Source organism: Diospyros lotus, chromosome 15 (assembly GCF_014633365.1).
Source record: "Diospyros lotus cultivar Yz01 chromosome 15, ASM1463336v1, whole genome shotgun sequence".
Lineage (NCBI taxonomy): Eukaryota > Viridiplantae > Streptophyta > Magnoliopsida > Ericales > Ebenaceae > Diospyros > Diospyros lotus.
In genome coordinates, this window is record NC_068352.1 from 17,874,973 (window position 1) to 17,895,501 (window position 20,529).

Here is a 20,529-nt window from a genome sequence, read left to right on the forward strand (position 1 = left end):
AACGATATTTCTAAATGGTGATTTAGAAGATGAGATTTATGTGGTTTAGCCTGAAGGTTGTGTTGCTTTTGGTGAAGAGAATAAGGTTTATAAACTGTTTATGTCTTTATATGGCTTAAAGCAAACTCCTAAATAGTGGCATGAAAAATTTGATTTTGTTTTAATTTCAAATGGTTTTTCTTCTGTTAAAGTAGGTAAATGTGTATATACAAAATATGTTGATGATATGCTCATTTTTTGGGACTTGCATTAAAATTATAAATGAAACCAAACAATTTTTAACTTCTAAATTTGATATGAAAAATATGGGAGAAGCTAATGTAATTTTGGGTATTAAAATCATAAGATAGTGATCTAATGTTGACTAAAGAGTATTATGTTAAGAGGCTACTAAAGAAATTTGGACATTTTGATGTCCAACTTATGAGCACTCCTTATGATGCTAATACCCATTTAATTAAAAATAAAGGTGATAGTGTAACTTAGTCTAAATATGCTTAGATTATTGGGACTCTAATGCATTTAATGAACTTTACTAGATCTGATATAGTTTATGTTGTGTATATTGAGTAGATATACACAAAATTCCAATCATGATAATTGGTCTACATTAGTTAGACTAATGAGATATTTGAGAGGTACCATGAATTATGGTATTCTATATAGTGGATTTCCCACTATATTAGAAGGATACAGTGATGCTAATTGGATTTTTGATTTGAGATAAAATCCACTAGTGGATATGTGTTCACCTTTGGTAGGGGTGCAATAGCTTGGAAATCAACCGAACAAACTATTATAACTAAATCCACTATGGAGTCGGAGTTTGTAACTCTAGAGTTAGCTGACAATGAGGCTGAGTGGTTGAGAAACATCTTACCTATGTTGGGTGTGAAACCAACACCATATGTGTTTATATATTGTGATTGCCAAGCAACAATACCCATTGCAAAGAATAAATCTTATGATGGCAAAAATAGACATATTCGTTTAAGACATGATGTGGTAAAACAATTGCTTAGAGATGGAATTATTTTCATTGATTATGTGAAGTCAAAAGTGAATTTGGCCGATCCTTTGACTAAACTCTTGGGTAGAAAATTAATAAATGAAACATTGAGGGGAATATGACTATTGTCAATTGAGAAAAATCATCAGTGATGGTAACACAACCTATGTGATTAGAGATCCCATGAATTAAGTTTATATGGGTAATAACAAGTCATATGTTGATCTTGGTGAAACACTATTATTTTTGTTGTGTCTTATCCTATGGTGTAAATAGTGTTGATTAATTACAATGTATGAGGGTTAAGCTAAGCTCTTAATGAATTTCATATCTCTTATGGGTGGTGTATAGTATTGCAGTATGCACTTGATGGATTCACCTATATGAGTGTGGAGTGGGGTCGTTTCTATGAAATTTGTGGCTATATTTATAAAGCACTCATGAATTAACAAAAGCATGAATGGCCTATTAGAACAAACCATGATGAATAACAAATGATTGTGGTGGTGTTGTTAGATATGTGCCCTTAAGGCCAGTTCTTAGTGACACAAATGAACTTGATCTTGTAATTCTTTAATTATCAATAAAATGACAAGTTTATGTTTTAATTTACATTGTAATATGGTTTAAATTATATACATATATATCCATTAGTATAATAAGAAATGTATACCATCATTAAGTGTTAAGGATATAAGTAACGGTTAATCCACGATTCGTTATGCTATAAACAAATTTCTAGCTATAGAGTTCCTAACCTGAATAATAACAATTCGTAAAGGCTAACAGATCGTCTTTCTCCTTGTTTAGTATGATATGCTGAAGATGAATATTGGTGAGTTTCATGCCATTCTATATGAGATATGGAAGGAAGATGAGTAGGTACTTGTTATAGGAACGAGTTCACTAAACGAGACTGTTAACATTAAATCACATGGGTTCTTGCTCATGGGTCAATGATTCAATGTTAGTTGCGTATGTGCAACTAGTCTTTAGACCTAAGATGACATAAATACCTATGCATTGATGGATTAAGAAATCAATGATACTATATAATTATTCTAATCAAGAATTATTATACATATTTATGTGTCTAATCTAGTGATGTATGAGGTATGTGTACATCAGACATGAAATCTATCACCTCGGGGCTGGCGAGGAGGATATTCTATACGATTCGATAATCACTTAATGATAAATCCTTGGCCAAGGTATTATGACGATGAAATGTGTACTCCATAAATTGTGTCATATTAATCAAGAATGATTTTGGATTTGGTCATACGACAAGATTGCGATATTTGATTTATTGTCCATGATCTCATGTCTTGTCGGGATATATGATAATAGAGGGATCGCATTGCACGAAATCATAGTAAAATGTTCACTGTACCCGCTTCACATTAAATTAGGTAGTTATGACATATTGCTAGATGCCACTCATAATTTATAAAAATTAATAATAGATTATTCTCGTTACCAATTTAATTGTGAACTCAGAAAGTCCTACCCAATAAGAAATCATTTTTTAAGAGAAGAATGGTAAATTAGTAATTTTAAAAATTACTAATATTAACGCATTTATTTTATAAGGATATATAAGGATAATAAAATAATTTTATTGTGAATGAAATTATTAATATTTTTCAAAATTGGATTAGGATTTAATGCTAGCACATTAAACCTAAACCAAACGTGCCCTAGGGTTTCTTTTATGGATTCCTACAAATAGGACCATAATGCATAACTATTGTCACCAAAACAAATAAAAAAGAAACTTTTAGAGAAATTTTTCTCATTTTTTTCTCGAGACTGCCTTGAATCAAAAGTGATTTCGAGTGGACCGATTCGGTATCCTACACATGGAGAATTACACGACAGGTAAACACATGTAAAAATCAAATTTCGTCAAAAGGTATTCATTTGTCTTTCCTTCTTCATTTAGTAAATCGTAAAAATATGAAAAAGGTGATACCTAAAAAATGATTTTTCGCTACGTATGATCAAATTTAATCTAACATGTGTAATGTGAACGATGAGGTTTATAATTTACAATAAGGATTATGGTTCATAAAATTTTTTCATTTCATCATTAATCTTGTAAATTATAACTCATTAGTTCTAGATTTAGTTCATAGCGTAAAAAGCATTAGATATGATGCATTATATTCAAATGGGATAACCCAACATTTGATGATTTCTTTTCTTTTAAATTTTTGAAATATGTAAGGGATTGTTATGAAATCTATTTATATATTTTAAAAGTTTTATAAATTCTATGTTTATTATTGTTTAAAATAATAATAATAATAATAATAATAATAATAATAATATAGTATTGACTAAATCAAGAAGATAGCCATTGATTGAGTCAAAAATCTTCATCTTATTAACATTGGAATTTGTTGCAAGGTAAGTCTCTTGGATATGAGCCCTTAAGACCAATTCTAATGACATTAAGAAACTCGATATTATAATTCTTTAAATATTATTATTTAAATGATAAGTTTATGTTTTAAATTTAAATTGCAATATGATTTAAATTAAACATATATCCATCAGTATAATAAGGAGTAGATATCATTCTTAAACGTTAAGAATATGAATAATGGTTAATCCACGATTCGTTATGCTATAAAAAAATTTCTAGCCATAGAGTTCATAATCTAGATTATAGCAACTTGTAAAGACTAACACATATTTTTCCTCCTTATTTAATATGAGACATTAAAAGTTAAGGTTGGTGAATCTTGTGCAATTCTATATGAGATATAGGAGAAAGATAAGTGGATGCTTGTTATAGGAACGAGTTTACTGAACGAAACTATTAACATTGAATCACATGGGTTCTTTCTCATAGGTCAATGATTCAATGTTAGCTACATATGTGCAATTAGTCCATAAACCTGAGATAACATAGATATATGTGGATTGATGAATTAGGATATTAACGATACTATATGGTTGTTTTAATCAGGAACGATTATACGTATCTATGTGACTAATTCAGTGGTGTATGAGGTATGTGTGTATTAGACATGAAATCTATTATCTTGAGGTTTGTGAGGAGGATATCCTATGCAATCCAATAATCACTTGATTATAAATCAGTAGTCGAGATAATATGACGATAGAAAGTGAGTTTTATATGTTGTGTCATATTAGTTAAGATTGATTTCAGATTTTGTCATATGATGAGATTAAGAGATTTGACATATTGTCCATGATCTTGTATCTTGTCGGGATATAGGATGATAGAAGAACTGTATTGCATAGTATTGTAGTAAAATGTTTACTATATTTGTTTTCACATTAAATTGGGTAATTATGACATATTACTATATGTCACTCATGATTTATGAGAAATAATAATTAATTATTCTTGTTGTCAATTTAATTGTGAATTTAGAAAGTCCTATCCAATAAGAAATCACTTTTAAAGAAAATAAGAATAAATTGGTAATTTTAAAAATTACTAATTTTGGTGCATTTATTTATTAAATAAATAAGAATAATTAAATAATTATATTATGAATAAAATTATTTAATTATTAATTAGATCAGACTTTATGTTAGCACATTAAGCCTAGCCTAATAGTGCTTAGGGTTTCCATATGATTTTCTATAAATAGGACTATAAAACCCTAAATCAATGTATGTGAATCCAGAATTTAGTCAGGAAATTTTCAGAAATATTTTTACTTCTTATCTCGAGACATTCTTGGAAAAGGTGATTTCAAGTGGATCGACTCGACATCCTACATGTGGAGGATTTAATAACGGGTGACTCAAGACAGAAATTGGATTTCGTCAACAGATATTTTTTCGTTTATTACTTGTTTTGTAAATTGTAAAATTCTGAAAAAATATGATACTAAAAAAAAAAAAAATTATTCCATTCGTATGATTAGATTTAAGTTTTTATAACAAGGCCATCATTAGCTTTGACAATTTCTAAGATTTTTTGAATTTCTACTTGGCTGAAGCAAGCCATCTTTAAGTCCTAGTTCGTTGTTGATAAAATTTATCTTCTTTGTTTATTCGTATCTCTTCAACGAGATGGTGAAATTGTAGGTAGCAAAAATGCAATGCCAATGTTCCAATTTTCCATTATAAATACCCCTTGATAGTGAGAGCTTGTCACCACCAACCTATAAATAATTATCTCATTGTTTCTTTGGTTTCTATTTCAATTTTTCTACCTCATTTATTTTGAGAAATATTGTTGGATTTAATTTCCTTGTTATTCCTGTTGTCTTGTACTAATATTACTTTGTAGTATAAGAAAAGTTTGTTGTATCGCGAGAGTAACTATCTTTGATAATATTATTATTGTGTGTGATAGAATTTACCACCTTAAAGCTTATTTTTTATCATCATTGCTTTTGTTCTTTTTCTACCTTCAATTTCTCTAACAAGAGGCTTCCTGCCGTTTGAGTTTGAGTTTTTGTTTGGGAGTGTATTTGGTTAGGCATGTAAATGGCTATTCTACCTCAAACATATCAAAATATTCGAGAGAATCAGTTTTCATCTCCTTTTGTTTTTATATTATTTGTTCGTTGTCGCTGAGAAGATGCTGCTATTTTTGGTGTCCTTTATCTGTTGCCACTTTTTGCCTACTCTGGCGTCGTTGTTGCATTGTTCAGAACATTTTCACGTTTGAGATGGCTACGTGATTTTCTATTATATCTTATTTTTAATATTTAAATATTTTATTAATTAATAAAAATATATTTGAGTAGTTTATATACTTAAAATTAAAATATGTTCTGATTATTCTAATTATTTTTAATAGTTTTAAACTATAAAATATTTTTAATAAAATATATGAGAAATTTAAAATTGATTTTATCTAAATTATTAATTTAAATAATATTAAATTTAAACTTGGTTGTCAGCCTCATTTAGTCGTGATATTTTAATTAAATTGTGGCAATGCATTGAAGGTCGAATTATTATTTGTCTAATTATTTTAAGTCCCCGCCCAAATTGGCAACCCACATATTCCCCACTCCCTCTCGACCACCCCCCCTCTCTCCCTCCCCCTCTCCGTCTCTTCATCTTCGCCGCGGCGTCGCCTTGTTCAGAAAATGGACGCTTTGAGTGGCGGCGGCAATGGCGGCTTTTGGGGATTGCCGCCATTTCACTCTCGAAGATTCAGAAGAATAAGGAGGAGCAGATCCAAACCTTCTGATTCGGCGGACGCAATTGGGGGGACCGGTTACTGGTTCCCACTGAAGCAAGCGGCGACAGCGGCATCTCTCGCTCTCACCGGCGACACCATTGCTCAGCTCCAACACCGTTGGGTGAGCGCTAAAGCTCTCCAACAAAACTCCGATTCACATTCTCATCCCGATTCTTCTATCAAGGTCTGTTACACTTCCAATTTAGGCATCTCTCTGCTCTTTGTATATTAATTTACAAGTAAAATGGAAAAACCCTAAGGGTTGGCTTAGTGGCGTCGTTATCTTTGTAGTTATGGGTTTGAATGCAAAAAGAATATAGTGGTTCTACGGTAGTCACTGCGAAGAAGTTCGTGATCGGTTCTCTTTTGAAGATTAAATCTAAGGCCACGATTGCAACTTCTTAAGCTTTCTTTTAGGTCCCTATTTTGCCAATTTTCAGCATGCTACAAGTATATTTGGGCAACTTAAAGATTAGGATTTTATGGCATCGCAACTAGTTTCTTAGGGTTTGTAAATACTTGTTTTTGTTTAAAATTAGTTAACTCCCATTCTTTGTTATGGTTTGTCTCACTGGAAATTTCAAATTTCATGATTTAGTAATCTTTGTTTTTCTAGACTTTTGGTTCTTAAAATCTGTTATTTTATCTGAATTATGCCCAACAAAAGCTGTGCTCAAGGTAGTATGCAATAAGGCATTAAGCTTATTTAGATAATTTGGTTCCATTTGGTTGCTGCGTGGTTGCTTTCCTTGAGAGCTTTTCACTTGTTAAAGTGGGGGAAAAGAAAAGGTTTTTGCTTGCTTTATAAATTTTGCAGGGTTTCAAAAAATAAATAATATGAAGTTGAGAATTTGAAGATATTGATGCTTCTCATTTACCTCTTTTTGATTTCCCTCAAGTGACTTTCTTTTTCCTTCTAGCCTTACGGGAATCTGACTGCAGGAAGAAAATAATTGAAAATGGGATTAGGTTAGGATTGTATTGTGCTGAAATCTGCAATGCTGAAATGAGTTTTTATCATGCTTTATAGATGTACCTGTCATGCTCCTGAACCTACCAATCAATCAAATAGATGTATGTATGTTTCTGTAAATATTTTAACAGGCAACAAATATGAGAAATATATTAGACAGAAGCACTGTCAAAAATGGGTTGAGCCCTGTAGTAACCCTAAAAAAAAATAAAAGGCGAACGAAAACAAGTAAGACAAACTACTTATGTGAAACCATCATCCATAAAAGACAAAAGAGAGCCTAAGGAAAATGGAACGTCCTTCTTCAACCACAAAAACAAGGAAATCAGAACTGCTTCATTTAACTGTAAGTTTGTCTTTCTATATCCTCAACAGCTTTATAGTTATGCCCATGCTAAATAGACCATATGATTAAAAAAGCAGTGGTCATTTATGCATGTCTCAAGTTCTTGCTCATGAAGTAAGAAACTCCACAACCATAGCTGGCATAACCTCATGCCCACGCAGTAGTCCTGCCAGAAATGCAATCTACATCAACTGCCTACTTCTTTGGAATTGAATGTTTAAAATCACTTCAAACCTTCATAATACTTTACGCAATCCCACCCATGAGATGACGTACTTACCTAAGCAATCTGCCATATTTACTAAAATTTCTCTCCTCCAACAGTCACCCCTGTTCTCGATGTCCAAATCCACTTGCCCAATATGGCTTAATTAAAAGGTAGACTTATCATGACCAACCAAATGTTATTTGACTTCATCCCCTAACCTTTCCCCATAGGAAATCTTTTGGTTAACCAATGTCTTTGCCACCAAAGTAGGGAAGGCAAAAAGATAATATCATATATATAGAAAATCCAGATAAAACACTCTTTTATCAACATGATTATATCACTCTTTGACAATTACAACCTTTTATAAGTAACCAACTATTTCTCAGTCCTCACAGTAATTCTATTTTAGACTGACTTAGCTTTAATGCAAGAATTCAAAGAGAGATGTGAGCTATTTGAAACTGGCCTAGCTTTAAGATGAAAATGTCATGCAACTTAGCTGTTATTTCATAACAACTAATATGCATGCAATTTTTTAATGTCATAACTTTGCAAAATAACATGAAAATTTTCCATATGAAGATGGTGTTGGAACTTTATTTCATCATTCCTTTGCTAGAGGGTTGCGTTAGGAGGAGCATCTAGTGTAAATTTCTGCCACATTGTTCTTTTGCATGGATTTGTATAGTCAATGTGACTTTTAGGCATCAATTGGCATTATCATTGTCATGCCACCGACACTAACTTGGTTACGATAAATTACAATTGATGATGATGACACTAAGAAATATGTCAATGTGGTGGTATACTGCCTGCATCATGATACTTTGAAGCATGCGTATTCTGTAGTTGTATGCGAAGATGCTTAATTTGGATAGCATCTGTCCTTCATGTTTGAATGCAGTCTTGATATCTTATGATTTTTACTGCTTCACTATGCATCTTAGTGTTGCATTGGGGCTACTGTTGAGTTTAACTTCTATAGAAGTGTTCCCCAGGATGTCATGACAAATCTCCTTTCTGATCATGATTGGCTACGAGCCCTCCGCATGACTTCATATGGGTTTCTTTTGTATGGCCCCGGTTCTTATGAATGGTACAAGTATCTTGACCACTGCATGCCAAAACAAACAGTGAATAACCTGTTGATGAAGGTCTCTCTCTCTGCTACTTCAATTTTGAATTTTTTTCAAGAGAACACTTCTGTATATCTAGTCTTACTGTTTCAGTTCCTTGCAGGTTCTATTAAACCAGATTGTTCTTGGCCCATCAGTAATAGCTGTTGTTTTTGCATGGAATAATCTGTGGCAAGGAAAGCTCTCAGAACTTCCAAATAAGTATAAAAAGGATGCGCTCCCTACGTTGTTTTTCGGTAAGATATTTGTGCTTTACCATCTCCACAATTGTCTTTAAGATGTATCTTCTGGTTTTAATACTTCCATGTATATATATATATTAATTTCTATGCAGGATTTAGGTTCTGGATCCCTGTCAGTTTGTTGAATTTTTGGTATGTCTTTCTCTCCCTTCAAGTGCTAGAATAAGCCCATGGTATATGAATTTTAAGATTTGCTGCAAAAGATTTGGGCTAATGATACCAACTTAGTGATTTGCTCTTCTTGTGCTTGGTTATTGCTCCCTTGCTACAGGAGTGACAGGACTTTTTCTTTAATATCTCTATTAGTGACTGAACTTCTATTTTGTTCTTGTTAATACTAGTGTTGCTGCTACTAGAAACATAAGAGGAAACTAGTACTGAAAACCCTTAAAAAAAGGTTCCTTTTGCTACTCCCCAAATCATTCAATAGCTTTCCAATGATGAATAGGATTCATATGCAATAACAGGTCAAGCAAACTGAACAGTTCAGATTGAAAACTATTTTATTTTCTTCTTATGACTTTTAATATCCCAAAGTAACCTTTCCTTGGAATCTATTATGTACAAATGAAACTATTTTCATTAGGTAGATACCTTTCCATTTTTGAAATAAATTGCTAAAGGAAAATCTGAGAAGTTAATATCTGTGAGGACCAATCAGGAAATAAGGAAAGAAGAGAAGGGGTTTACTTCAAGGCAAGAATTTGTGCCAACGAAGTGACTGGTTTGATTTGGGGTTATCTTAGAGTTAGGAATGATTTCTCAGGAAGTAAGAGAGTTGAATGTCTTGAGCAAGAGAAAGATGGTGAATTTGATGCAAAGTTGGAACCTTATAGAATAACTTTTACAAAGTTGGGAACAGATTTTATTTGTTAAAGAATAGATAGAAAGCTTAGCACTGACGTGTAAGGAGTTGATGGTGAATTGCAAGACCACAAAGGTTGAGATACGGGGATGAATGTGATTGTCTTGTGAAATATTGTGTTCCAAGACATGTGGGAGGAAACCTTTCCAAGAGAGATTAAGCATTTTTCTTTGTTTGAGGCTTGGGAATGGCTAGAATGCAAATATATAGAAAACGAAGTGTTGTGTAGGCCCTAATGGGGAGAACATGGTGGGAGTCCAGTGCATGAAGAGAGCCTTAATGCCTCTTCCCTCCAGTACTACTACACACAAAGGTCTCTACCTACTAGAAGTTGAGAAGGTCCCCAACAAAAACCTTAGGCAATGATGCCTTTGGTTATTTGGTTTTGATATGGTGGTATTTAGGAAGGACAGCTGCCTTCTGAGTAAGGTGGTATTTAGCCCATAATTGGATTTGGAAAATTAGAAAATGTTTTCTACAACTGAGCCAGCCCATAATTTTTCTTCAAAGATTGAAGATGACATTGATTACACAGTTAGTCATCTTTGGTTCATAGAGATGTTTGATAATGGCTCCTTATTTTGTGGATCATATAGGAGTTCACTTTTGTTGAAGGCCTCTAAATGTTGGCTTTCCAGATATCATTTATAATGGGTTACCTCCTTTTGCACTAGTAATGATTTTTCTGCATAAAAATAAATATTTTTCTTTCAATTAAGAAATCTATGATCATCACTATAAAGATGTTTTTAGTGCTTGAGGCTCTACATTTTGCCAAGTTAGGAGGAGGGTTGTTTTTGTGTTCATCCTTACATTTGACAAGAGATTGTTTTCACAATTCAAATCCATGACCATCTAGTCATAAAAGAGCACCCTTTCCATTGCTACCAAGACTTACTCTCAAGTCTATTGGTGTCACTATTGTTTCAAAAACATGAACATCTTTAAATTGGACTTTACTTGCGTGAATGATATGAAGTTCACCATACTGTAAATTTGGGCTTTAAAGTGCTGGTAAATCCTCCAAAAAAACTCCCAGAGAAGTTCTATATTTGAAGTGACTTTGCATCTGCATAATAATAGACATTCTAACATTCTAATGTAGCACATATCCTCCATACTGCAACTGCGGTGTGAAGAGGAATGACATTTTGTATAACATGCCTGCTCAATTTGCATGAGGTTTACAGGATTGTTCCACTTCACTCTCGCGTTGCTTTCATGTCAATGGGATCTATATTCTGGAACTTCTGCTTATCTTCAACAATGAGCAAGTAACTTCCTTTGCTGCAACATTAATGTGGCTTGATGCCTAAATACTGAAAAAAGAACTTCAGGTATCCTTCTCAATTCCATTTCCAACTTCTTGTTCCAAGCTTCGATTGTGAATTTTGACCACTTTGGGTAGCTTATACAGGGCTAACTTTTGGGCCTATCGGGCATGAAATCAGGTGAGCATTCTGTTAAGAAGAGCGCCAGGTCTCCGAGAATTGTTCTATATATTATCTTCAAGCTTCGTGCAAGCCATTCTCATGAATTTAGAAGCCCCCTTTTGAATGATATTGGCATTATAATGAGATCAGTCGCCTCTACGCTAGACCATCATCTGAGGGATTTCGCTTCTGATTCCAGATTCCCCCCCCCCCCCCCCCCCCCCCCCCCCTTTACGTGGGATTGACTTTTTAAGTAATTGAAATCATTTTATGTATTAGGCTAGCATTGTCGTCGGCATCTCCTCTCCTTCCACCATCGTCGACCGGTGGCAACAGAGGAAAAGCTGGTGTGGAGTTTTAAGGAAATAAAACATAGAACTGAACAAACACAAATATTGTTTAGTTCTTATCTTCCAAACTAAAATCGTGCAAATGTGATGCATTTCACATATGAAGAATTTAGTATCTATATATGCGTGATTTCATAAAAACTAATTTGTGGGATTAAGGGCTCTTGAAGATGATGTGACATCATGAAATTCAGAATTAAAAGCTATAGTCGATTTGAATACAAGTAATACTCCAGCAAAATCTTCGATTGATACATGTAGAACTCCTTAAAGCGTAATGTAGTGGTTGATGGCATATTGATGTCTAAATCACGAAGATACTCAGAGCATGATAAAGATTTTGAATCTCCCTAAGCCAAGTTTAGAAATTTTTTTCATTGAAATAGTAATAACTTACCATTAAAAGACTTAATAATGTTGTTGGAAATAGAAATTAGGGTTTTTATGAGATTTGACTCATAGAGAGACACTAGAGCTAAGAATGCCTATAAATGTAATATTTCCCTTCATAGAGAGGGCGTAGCAACTGGTTCCATCGACAAGATAATTGAATGAGGGATGCCTCAATAAAGAACAATTGGTTTGAAGAGGACTAATGCCAAAAGATGACAAGACAATCTCAATAAAGAATAATTGGTTTGAAGAGGACTAATGCCAAAAGATGTCATAGATTCCTTTCCTACAAAGGTTTCGAATCTTAGCTCTTAAAACTTTAGAATTAGTCAATTACTTAGGATTTGACGCATATAAAGATGAGAGTGGTATTTACTTGACCCAAGCTAGGTATACATTGGATTTGGCGGAAAAGATAGTTATGCAAGATTGTAAACTTTGTGACATGCCTATGACCTCGGGTATTTCCTTAACTAATGAGGGTGATTCCTTCTTCAATCCATCATTATATAGGGCTTTAATTGGCTCTCTATAATATTTAACATTTATACGCCTGGGTATTGCTTTTGTGGTAAATAGATTGAGTCAGTTTTTATTAGCACTTAAAATGCAACATTGGTTAGCCTGTAAGCGTTTACCTAGGTATCTTAAAGGAATTGTCGGTTTGGGTTTATTATTCTCTCCATCTCCAAGTGATCTATCCCTATCAGTACATATAGATGTTTATCATGTAGGTTGTAAGGTTATAGGAAGATCTACAAGTAGCTTTGCATATATTTTGGATGCAATCTGATTGTATGGGGTTCCAGGAAACAAACAGTGGTAGCTAGATCAATTGGGTAGGTTGAGTATCGAGCAATTGTATGTGGTGTGACTAAACTATTATGGCTAAAGTCATTGTTTTCAAAGTTGGGATATCCCTATGGTGCTATTCCTAAACCTATTGTGTGGAGTGATAATTTGATTGTTAGGAGCATTGTTGAAAATTCTGTGTTTCATGATTGATATGCATTTTGTTTGAGAGAAGATGGAGAATGGTGAAATAGAGATGAGATATGTTTTTACAACTCATCAACTAGCTGATATTCTTACAAAAGGGTTGCTAAGAGATCAGTTTCAGTTTTTGTGTAGAAAGCTTAGGTTAAAATTTTCTCCCGTGCACAATAGTTCTATTCACTCTACAAGCAGTACAAGGATCAAAGATTTGTCTTTTAATATAGAGTCTGATTTGAGGGAAAATGTGGAAGCACGTTGTGTTTAAGCAACAATTAGCTATTGTTGTTTCTATTGTGTTATGTTTGGCTGTATTAAATTTCAAGTAGTTATATTGTTAGTTATTTTGTTGAACAAAGAGGCATGTTGTGCATATATATATAGCATATATATATATATATATAGCTCACTTTTTGTAGCTCTTGGAATTGATTTTTCAGAATTAAGAAATTTTGTGCAAGTTTTCAACTTTAATTTTCTCGCTTGCACTTCTCATTTTATGCCCTAGGGTTTTGTTTCAAGTCAAATCTCATTGAAATCATGGTTAGAACCAAATAAGAAGGGAAGAAGTATTAACCTTTGTGGTTACCTCAATTTCGGGATTCAATTTAGATTGTTGAGTGTGCTTTGGTGAAATCATGGTATTCTTTCTTTTGGATTAGATAGATTTGTTAAGTTTGCACAATCATGTCACCACACATCCAAGATGGGGTGAATTGGGTGTTATAAAAAAATACTTTGAAGAAGCTTTTGCTTGAAATGAGGATGAAGTGTTATAAAATAGTGAATGAGTAATAGAATTTGCAAAGCTTAAATAATTTTAAAGCAATAATGAAAAAGAAATAACACAAGAGATTTATAGTAGTTTGATTCAACCGGCTTAATTCACTATCTTAGTTCCTCATCAAGGATTTTCAAATACACTAACACCTCTAACTTGAACTCAAGTAGGCCTCTAGCAACTAGTTAGGCAAATATAAATCCTCCTACTAATAACCCGGCAAGCCCTCTAGCTCACGAGTTAGGCAATACAATAGTAAATTTTACAATTAATGAGAATCTAAGAGATAGCTTTCTTAGTTACAATAATGCTCAAATACAATAATCAAATGCTACAATAAATGTTACGAGAAATACACTTTGCAATGTGAAAAATGAAAGCTTAAAGAGAGTTGTAACATGAGACATTAGTTTTAGCACTTTCTTCATTTACTCTCCCATAAGTTCCTTCATGCTCTACTTATAGTTTTTTAGTCAGCCAAATAAGAAAATTAAAATAAATGACCGTTTCCCCACATATAGAAATTGTCGATAGATGTATAAAATTAGTTGACTATTTTTTTCGAAACATTTGAATTTTCAAAAAGATTTCAAGAACTTTCAACATTATCAAAAAGAAGTCAACTTGGATAAACAAACTGTCGACTATTTTAGACATAAAGTTAACTAATTCTAAGAAGGGTTGACACGATACATTCATTGTCAACTGTTTTTAAACTAAAAGAACTTGGATCGAAAACATGAATTTTTTCTATCGACAAATTTCAAAAACTATCAATTGATTTTTCTCAAAGAATAAAGAAGTCAATTATATTTTTCACAAAGTTGATAGATTTTGAATTTACAAAATCTTATAGAACAAAGGCATGAAAAGGTTGACATTTGAAAGGAAGAAGTCGACATTTTTGACTTGTTCTTTTAAAATAAGTGTGATTATGAAGAATAAATTTGATAAGATTTCAACACACTTTTAACAAAAATATTTCTCAAGAGAAAAAAAATAGTTTTCATAGAATGTTTCAATTAATATTTTGTATGGCTCGGTAAAGTTTTAGAAGAAAAACTCTTCATTTGGAAATTTCAAGCATATATCAACCATTTCATTTTCAAATTCTAGAATCATCAAGTTTTTCATCATCAAAATTACCTTAGGTTGGTTAGGAATTAAGCTTAGACTCAATTTGAGTTTCAATAGGAGTGGACTTTAAAGAAATGGGAGTGTCAAGATGATGTATGGAGGAAAGGAGTAAGGACAAGAAATTAATCCAATCATTATTTTTTGAAGGCATAAGCTCCATCTGAAGACTAGGATTGGCAAAGAAACGTTCATTTTCAATGAAAATGACATCAGTTGAGACAAAGGTTTTGCGAGATGAGGGGTGGTAACATTTGTAACCCTTTTGAGTAGAGGAATACCCTATGAAGACACATTTGAGAGTTTGTGGATCAAGTTTGCTATGATTATGGGAGTGAATATGGACAAACGTAACGCAACCAAAGACTCAACTAGGCAAGAAGAACGAAAAAGTAAAATGTGGATAAAATTGAGAGAACCTGTCAAGGACTCTTACATTTGAGAGTGTGAGAAGGTGTGTAATTAATTAAATAAGTAGATGTAAGAACGACTTCTCCCCATAGATATTTTGGGACTTGGTTTTGAAATAGTAAGGCTTCGGTAGTAGACATCAAATAACCATTTTTTCTCTTTGCCACTCTGTTTTGTTGAGGGGTATCTACACACGAAGATTCATGAATGATTCCTTTATGGTAAAAATATGAGGATAAGGTTTGATTGAAATAATCCCAAGCATTGTGTGACGTTATCTTCTTGATTTTCATCCCAAATTGGTTTTGAATCATGTTTTGAAAGATAGGAAAAATGACATTCACATTAGATTTTTTCTTTAAAAAAAAAACCCAGGTTACACGGGTGTAATCATCAATAAATGTTACAAATCAAATACTCCAAAAAAAAAAGTCTCCAAATATCTATGTGCATTCAAAAGAGAGGCATTGAGGATCTTTTATTATTGATTGGAAAATGCACATGTTTATCTTTGGCAAGTTCACAAGTATCACAATAAAGTGAGCTGACATTGATATTCTTAAATAAAGATGGGAACATGAAATGAAGAACTTTGAACAAAGGGTGACCTACACAGAGAGGGTTCTTTTAGCCCTTTGTTGTTAGCGTTGATCCTTCCACCGCTTGGTCACTTAGCATCACATTCCTTCTACTTTTCTTGCCCCAGATAATAGCAATGGTCTCATTCAACGATGGTAATTTATCCTTGTCAAATATCTGGACTATAACTTCATCATATTTTGGCCAAAGTTCAGCTAAGAACTCATAGATTCAATCTTTTTCAATACACTTTCTTAGTGTAGCAGCATCGTCATGGTTCTTTATTGGAATGGATCAGTAATGATCCATCTTTTACCATAAATTCTTCAACAAAAATGAAGCTTGGGAGCTGGTGGAACTTCGATAAGACAAATAAGTCATTGGAGTAAAGTGGATCTATAAGACTAAGCTCAATGTTGATGGGATCATACAAAAACACAAGGCTAAACTAATAGCAAAAGGCTACTTGCAACAATTCGGAATTGACTATAATGAAACTATTACTCCAGTAGCACATCATAACACAATAAGGGCACTATTAGCACTCACTACTCAGAAAAAGTGGCTTATTTATCAACTTGATGTGAAATCAACATTTATGATTGGGAATTTTCAAAAAGAAATATATGTGGAGCAACCACAAGAATTTGTGATACAAGGCCACGAAGATAAATTATTAAGGCTTAAGAAGGCTTTATATGGACTAAAACAACCTTCTGGGGCTTGGTATAGTAGAATTGATGACTATTTTATAAATCAAGCTTTTAGGATGAGCAAGAGTGAACCTACACTCTATGTTGAGACCCAAGGACATGATGAAACTCTCATTGTCTCCTTATACGTGGATGATCTCATTTACATAGGGAATGAGAAGATGCTGAAAGAATTCAAGGAAGATATGATGAAGAAATTTGAGATAACTGACTTGGGTCTAATGAAATATTTCTTGGGGATTGAGATAAAGCAAGAAGAAGAAGGGATCTTCATCTCTCGAGAGAAATATACTGAGAGCTTAATGAAGAGATTCAAGATGAATGGTTGCAAAACAGTGGCAACCCCGTTAGACAACAACAAGGTATGTATTCTAGAAAGAAGATGGCGCTAAGTTAGCAGATAACTCTCAATATAGAAGTCTCATTGGAAGCCTTCTATATCTGACAAACACAAGACTAGATATCATGTTTGCCACAAGTCTGTTATCAAGATACATGCAACAACCAAGTCAAGTACACTTTGGAGCAGGAAAGCGGGTGCTTAGATACTTGCAAGGCACAAAAGATTATGCCATATGCTATTGAACCATTGATGACTCAAAACTAATTGGCTATACGGACAGTAATTGGGTAGGATCAATAGATGACATGAGAAGCACTTTTGGCTATATATTCACTCTGGGATCAGGAATGTTTTCATGGGGATTAAAGCAACAGTAGCCCAATCATTAGCCGAAGCAGAGTACATAGGAGCAGCTGCTACAACAAGCCAAGCTATATGGCCAAAGCATATATTTGAAGACGTGGGAGAACTCCAAGAGGAACCAATCACAAGCTATATGACTAAAGCATATATTTGCATGATTCTTCCACAAATAGAGGGCCCTCCATCAAAGGAGTCATCTTTTGCTTTCCCACGTATAAATATAATCAATCAATGAAGGGTTTGAGTAGGGAAATTGATCAAAGCCATGCATGTAAGTAAAGAAGGAGATTCAAGGTGTATGTGGAGGGAGGAGTGGGTGGGTGCTATTGCTGTTCTGTTGTATCCTTTTGCCGGTGAGACAAACATTTTTGTATCAAGTAAAAAAACATCATCTGATTAGTGCTGGTACGTTTTATAGTTTTATGAAAGGCCTTTGTGTGCCATTGATTTAAGAAATCCTAGCTGGCATGGTCCACAATGTAATCCGTTTGTGGTTCAAAGAAGGCTAGTATCTATTACCTATAAGCAAAATACATATTTTAATTTATATATTTATATATTTTTTTTATTTATATATTCAAACTTTTTATTATTTCAAAAAAATCCATGAACTTGCAATTTCAATTCAATTACACATTTGAATTTATTATTATTTCAATTACACCATTAAATTCATTGTTGTCAACAAAATTATTGAGATGTGTAATTGATTCAAAATTATATAAGTTATTATCAAGAATTGGAAAATACTCTTTTTTTTTTTTTTTTTAACTCAATCGATCAAGTACACAATATGTATAGTAAAAGTCAAGTCTTTTGATGGAAGGAATTGGTAATTTATTATTTTTGAAAATGATTTACCAAAATTAATTGAATTGGTATGCCTTTTTTTTTTTCTCTTTAAAATGGGTCAAATATTTTTCTAAAGTGTTTCATTCACTTCCGAACAACAAAGAAAAATATATACACGTATAAGTAAATGTTGTTTAAGAGTTAACCTAAAAGGAGATTTGTGATATTTTTGAAAAAACAAAAATGGTTAATGCAATTTAGACAAACATTAGAGGTAGTGTATAAAATTTAACCCAAAAAAAAAAAAAAAGAGAAAAGGATTCGAGTTGAATTATTCATGAATGAACATAATGTTACACCAAAGAACTTTTATGTAAAATTTTGTTAAGAATTGTATAAATATTCTAGAATAACTAGGCAAAGTATATTACTCAGATTGATGAATCTCTTTCTAACACCATTAAGCTAAGAATGGAAAATAATCGAAAAGTTATTAATACCCTTTTAATGAAAAAACAAAATCTTATAAAGTTACCGACAAATTTCAACTTTTATAAGTTGGTTTAATAACGAGAGATTTTAAATAATGTGATATTAAAATTGTAATTTGAAATAGTTGTATTTCATTTTTTGTAATTTTGGCATGTATTTGACATAATTATATTTCCTTTGAACTCAAATTCAAATATTTTTAAAAATAATGATGTACTCAGACAAGGAATATGTCTCAAGTTCCAAATGGAGGCTCAAAATGACCTATCTATCCATCTATCTGAACACACCTTGAACCAAACGAACATAATTCTTTTTTATACGTTCTCATTGTTTCTCAATAACTGTGGTATGGTATGGTATGGCTATTAAATTGAACATTTTTTCTACTGGCGCCACACTACACATGTTATTATATTGTTGTTATTAAAATATAATAATTAATTTATAATTTAGAAAAGATGATCTTAATAGTCTTGTGTGATAATGATTGGGAGACCAAGAGGTCTTGTTGCAATGATCAGGTGCCCAAATGAATGGGTGGCTTGTTGATGAACGGGTGCCCCCAGTGATTGAGTGCCCCCCAATGACGAGAAGTCTGTTAAGACGAACAACTTATTAAGGGTGTAGGTGGAGGTCTCCGTGCAAACTTTCTAATATTTAAATTAGTCTTTGAGTGCTTGAGAGTAAAAATTGGAGTCAAAATGGTAGAGTGAATGTACATGAGAGAAGAAACAGTCCTCTTATTTATAAAAGAGGGAGTGGGGGACGTGTGGCGGCTATCCCAGGTTTTTCAAGTGACATATTCTAAGTATATTCTCGACATATTTATGTCATATTCTTGGTATATTCCATAAAATCTTGGAATATTCTTATGGGTTCTATGGAGAATCTCGGGTTCGGCTCAAGGAATGCCTCGAGAAAGGCTCCCAAGGGTGGATGGCCATCATGACCAAGTGGCCACCACTCGGTCATCCTTCAATTGTCCATGTGCTTGGTTCTTCTTGCTTATGTTGCATAGTTGCCTTGCACGTGAATGTTATTCTTCATCATAGATTGCACTTGTTGTTTGTTTGATCTTGGTATGTGAACTTTGGCATTTTGGACCTATTTGACCAAGTAATGGCCACTTGGTTATGATCAAGTGGTCGCTACTTGGTATTCGACCACTGCTTCGTTTTCTCTTGGAACTCTTTAATTAATTTGATTTTTTGCTATTATTTTTGGATTTTGACTTATTTAGATATGCACTTAACCCAAATGCCCACTCGTAGATTTTGCTCTAGATCTTACTACTTGGGTCCACTCCATATTCGAACTATTTGCTGTTTGTAGAACATATTAATGGCTCCTTACCCTTTTTGATCGGGAGTCCCAGGCAAAAGAGTATCTCACCCTACAAATCTCACGCGTGTTTCCTTTCACTTCTTTCTCTTAAAGCTCTTTTCTAGGCGATTTTCAAGTTTTAGGGTCGATTGTGGCTCTGGCATTTTTGTATTTCAACCTCTATAAGCGCTAACGACTCTGAGATGATAAGGCAAGTGTATCGAAAAGCACACACGGTGTTGAACCTTCTACTCTTATATAAGATATCCCAATGTTCGGTCCTCTATCCTTGAGAGCGTAGACACGACTCCCTCATACGCTCCTGATTCTCGAGGGGGCAAGAGCTCTTCTTTTCCTTGACTTCGATGTTGTTTGTTGATGACTTAATGTTTCACGAGAAAGATCTTCAAATCCGCTTGAGAGTGTCATACACGGGCTTGGTGACTGGGCCATTTGTTG

General features: G+C 33.3%; 1 protein-coding gene across 3 annotated transcripts; it reads left to right on the top strand.

Annotated features, from left to right (window-relative positions):
* Nucleotides 1-6,005: 6,005 nt before the first annotated feature.
* On the top strand, nucleotides 6,006-11,974 carry LOC127792581 (uncharacterized). Of its 3 annotated transcripts, none has more exons than XM_052323124.1 (6): nucleotides 6,006-6,378; nucleotides 8,723-8,878; nucleotides 8,964-9,096; nucleotides 9,195-9,234; nucleotides 11,158-11,304; nucleotides 11,376-11,974. In XM_052323124.1, exons 1-5 carry the CDS (start codon nucleotides 6,100-6,102, stop codon nucleotides 11,243-11,245), a joined length of 696 nt encoding a protein of 231 aa, XP_052179084.1. In that variant the 5' UTR covers nucleotides 6,006-6,099; the 3' UTR covers nucleotides 11,246-11,304; nucleotides 11,376-11,974. The 3 variants fall into 3 exon arrangements, with proteins under 3 accessions (XP_052179084.1, XP_052179085.1, XP_052179083.1); XM_052323125.1 differs by having other exon boundaries at nucleotides 11,385-11,973; XM_052323123.1 differs by having other exon boundaries at nucleotides 6,007-6,378; nucleotides 11,419-11,911.
* Nucleotides 11,975-20,529: the final 8,555 nt, after the last annotated feature.

Coding starts and splice junctions, on each gene's coding strand:
- LOC127792581 (XM_052323124.1), top strand. CDS start 6,100: ATGGACGCTTTGAGTGGCGGCGGCAATGGCGGCTTTTGGGGATTGCCG. Junction 6,379..8,722: donor ATCCCGATTCTTCTATCAAG/GTCTGTTACACT, acceptor AGTGTTCCCCAG/GATGTCATGACAAATCTCCT. Junction 9,235..11,157: donor GTCAGTTTGTTGAATTTTTG/GTATGTCTTTCT, acceptor TGAGGTTTACAG/GATTGTTCCACTTCACTCTC.